Source organism: Silene latifolia, unplaced genomic scaffold (genome assembly GCF_048544455.1).
Source record: "Silene latifolia isolate original U9 population unplaced genomic scaffold, ASM4854445v1 scaffold_151, whole genome shotgun sequence".
NCBI classification, from domain to species: domain Eukaryota; kingdom Viridiplantae; phylum Streptophyta; class Magnoliopsida; order Caryophyllales; family Caryophyllaceae; genus Silene; species Silene latifolia.
The window spans coordinates 145262-147616 of NW_027413139.1; the positions used below are offsets into that span (position 1 = coordinate 145262).

At 44.1% G+C, this 2355-nt stretch overlaps 1 protein-coding gene across 1 annotated transcript; it reads left to right on the forward strand.

The window, feature by feature from the left end:
• The first annotated feature begins 209 nt into the window (after window positions 1–209).
• On the forward strand, window positions 210–1402 carry LOC141637859 (uncharacterized). The gene is made up of 2 exons (XM_074447275.1): window positions 210–410; window positions 599–1402. Exons 1-2 carry the CDS (start codon window positions 210–212, stop codon window positions 1400–1402), a joined length of 1005 nt encoding a protein of 334 aa, XP_074303376.1.
• The last annotated feature ends 953 nt before the right edge of the window (window positions 1403–2355 follow it).

The following is a 2355-nucleotide window of genomic DNA, read 5'->3' on the forward strand; positions in this document are numbered from 1 at the left end:
GGGACATGGAAGATCGGTTGGTATCTCAAGCACTTTCTAACCCTCAATGACCGCCAGGTGGTTTTATTGCTCAAGTCCAAATTTCAAAAGACGCCTCCTCAAACCACCAAACCCATGCGGTTGTCTTGAGGAGTGGGGTTGATCTTGAAGACCCTTACAAGAACCTTGAAATTGAAGTGGATACGGATTCAAAGAGGAAACGGTAAGTGATGAATGGTGGTGGGGAAATCCCACCAATGACTCCATCGGCAAGGGTTAGTGAGGCCAAGAAAAGGAAGACTACAGGTGAAGGATGCAAGGGAAAGGCTCCTAAAGAAGACAATGAAGATATATTGGTTGAAGACCTCCCCTATGAAAAGGAGGTTGGTGAAGAAGCTAGAGAGGAAGCCCTCCTACAACCTTCTACCAAGGTAACAAGTAATCCCCTTCTCCCAAGGTATCCTCTAATTCTTAACTTGTGACTAGCATCCCCTATCCCACAAGAGCTCTAAAGTCTAGGGAAAACTTCAAGTATACAAAGTTTTGTGAAATGTTGGAAAAACTTGAAGTGACCCTACCCTTTACCGAAGTCATATTGAACATGCCAACCTATTCCAAGTTTTTGAAAGATATCTTGACCAAGAAAAGGACCTTGAGTGACCAACAAATGATGGCTATGGAGGACGAATGTAGTGCTCTACTCCTAAATGAAATGCCACATAAACTTGGTGACCCGGGGAGCTTTTCCATTCCTTGTGTGGTTGGTGGTGTCCTAATATCACGAGCTTTCTGTGATTTGGGGGCAAGTGTAAGTGTGCTTTCCCTAAAGGTTTCCAAGAAAATTGGTATTTGTAATTTGATTCCGACAAATATGACGCTCCAATTGGCGGATAGGTCCGTCACACACCTCTTGGGGGTGCATAAGGACGAACCCGTCAAGGTTGGAAAGTACTTAATCCCCGCGGACTTTGTCATCTTTGACATCCGGGAGGATAGCCATACCCCCATCATCCTAGGTAGGGCATTTTTGGCTACCGGGGGAGTTTTAATTGATGTTAGAGATGGGCGGCTAACTTTTAGGATCGACGGTGAGAAGGTTGAATTTAAACTTCCTAATATGGTGAAAGAACCAAAGTTCAACCAAGCTTGCACGGTTGAAGTGATTGAGGAAGTGGTTGAAGCGGTGGCAAAGGAAGAGTCGGAGATGGAGGGGGCATTTCAAATCTTCCTCCATGATGAAGAAATGAAGGAAGGTCATGAGATAGATGATGAGCTCTTGAAGAAAGTGGAGGGATTGCTCCCTCCAAAGGTGCAACTCAAAACCCTTCCTCCCTCACTTAAATGTGCTTTTTTAGGTGAGGGAGAGACTTATCCGGTGATTATTAATGCTAATCTAGTGAGGACCAAGAACAAAAACTCTTAAAGGTTCTCAAAACTCACTAGGCCTCTTTAAGATATAGCATTGATGATATCAAAGTATTGAGTCCGAATTTGTGTATGCACAACATAAACATTGAAGAGGGGAGCCGTCCATCGATTGAGGGTCAACGGAGGTTGAACCCCAAAATGGCCGAGGTAGTCAAGAATGAAGTCTTGAAACTACGTGAGGCAGGGATTATCTATGAAATCACCGATAGTAAATGGGTGACCCCGTCCATGTGGTTCCCAAAAAGGGTGGAGTGACCATGGTGGAGCAACCGGACAGAACTTGTGTGCCTACACGCCCGGTTACCGGGTGACGTATGTGTATAGATTACCGGAAATTGAACTCCGCGGTCCTTAAAGACTATTTCCCCATCCCTTTTATCGATCAAATGCTTGAAAGGTTGTCGGAACACACGTATTATTGTTTTTGGATGGATATTCGGGTTCTTTCAAGTTCTAATACAACCGTAAGTCCAGGAAAAAACAACTTTCACGTGTCCCAATGGTTTTTATGCTTACCGTAGGATGCCGTTCGGGTTCTGTAATGGACCTGGCACCTTGCATAGGTGAATGATGGCTATCTTTGTGGATTTTCTTGAAAAGTGCATGAAAGTCTTCATGGGCGACTTTAGTGTCCATGGAGACTCATTTGATCATGGATTGATTAACCTCTCTAATGTCTTGAGACAGTGTGAGGAGCACAACTTAGCCCTCAATTGGGAAAAATGCCACTTTATCGTGGAAGAGGGAGTTGTGCTTGACCACATTATCTCCAAGAGAGGGATTGAGGTTGATGGTGCTAAAATTTCGGTCATAGAAAACTTGTCACCTCCCACGAATGTGAAAGGGGTGAGGAGTTTTCTAGGACATGCCGACTTTTATAGGCAGTTCATAAAATATTTTTCAAATATTGCAAAATTATTGACCTCACTCCTTCTCAAAGACGCCCCC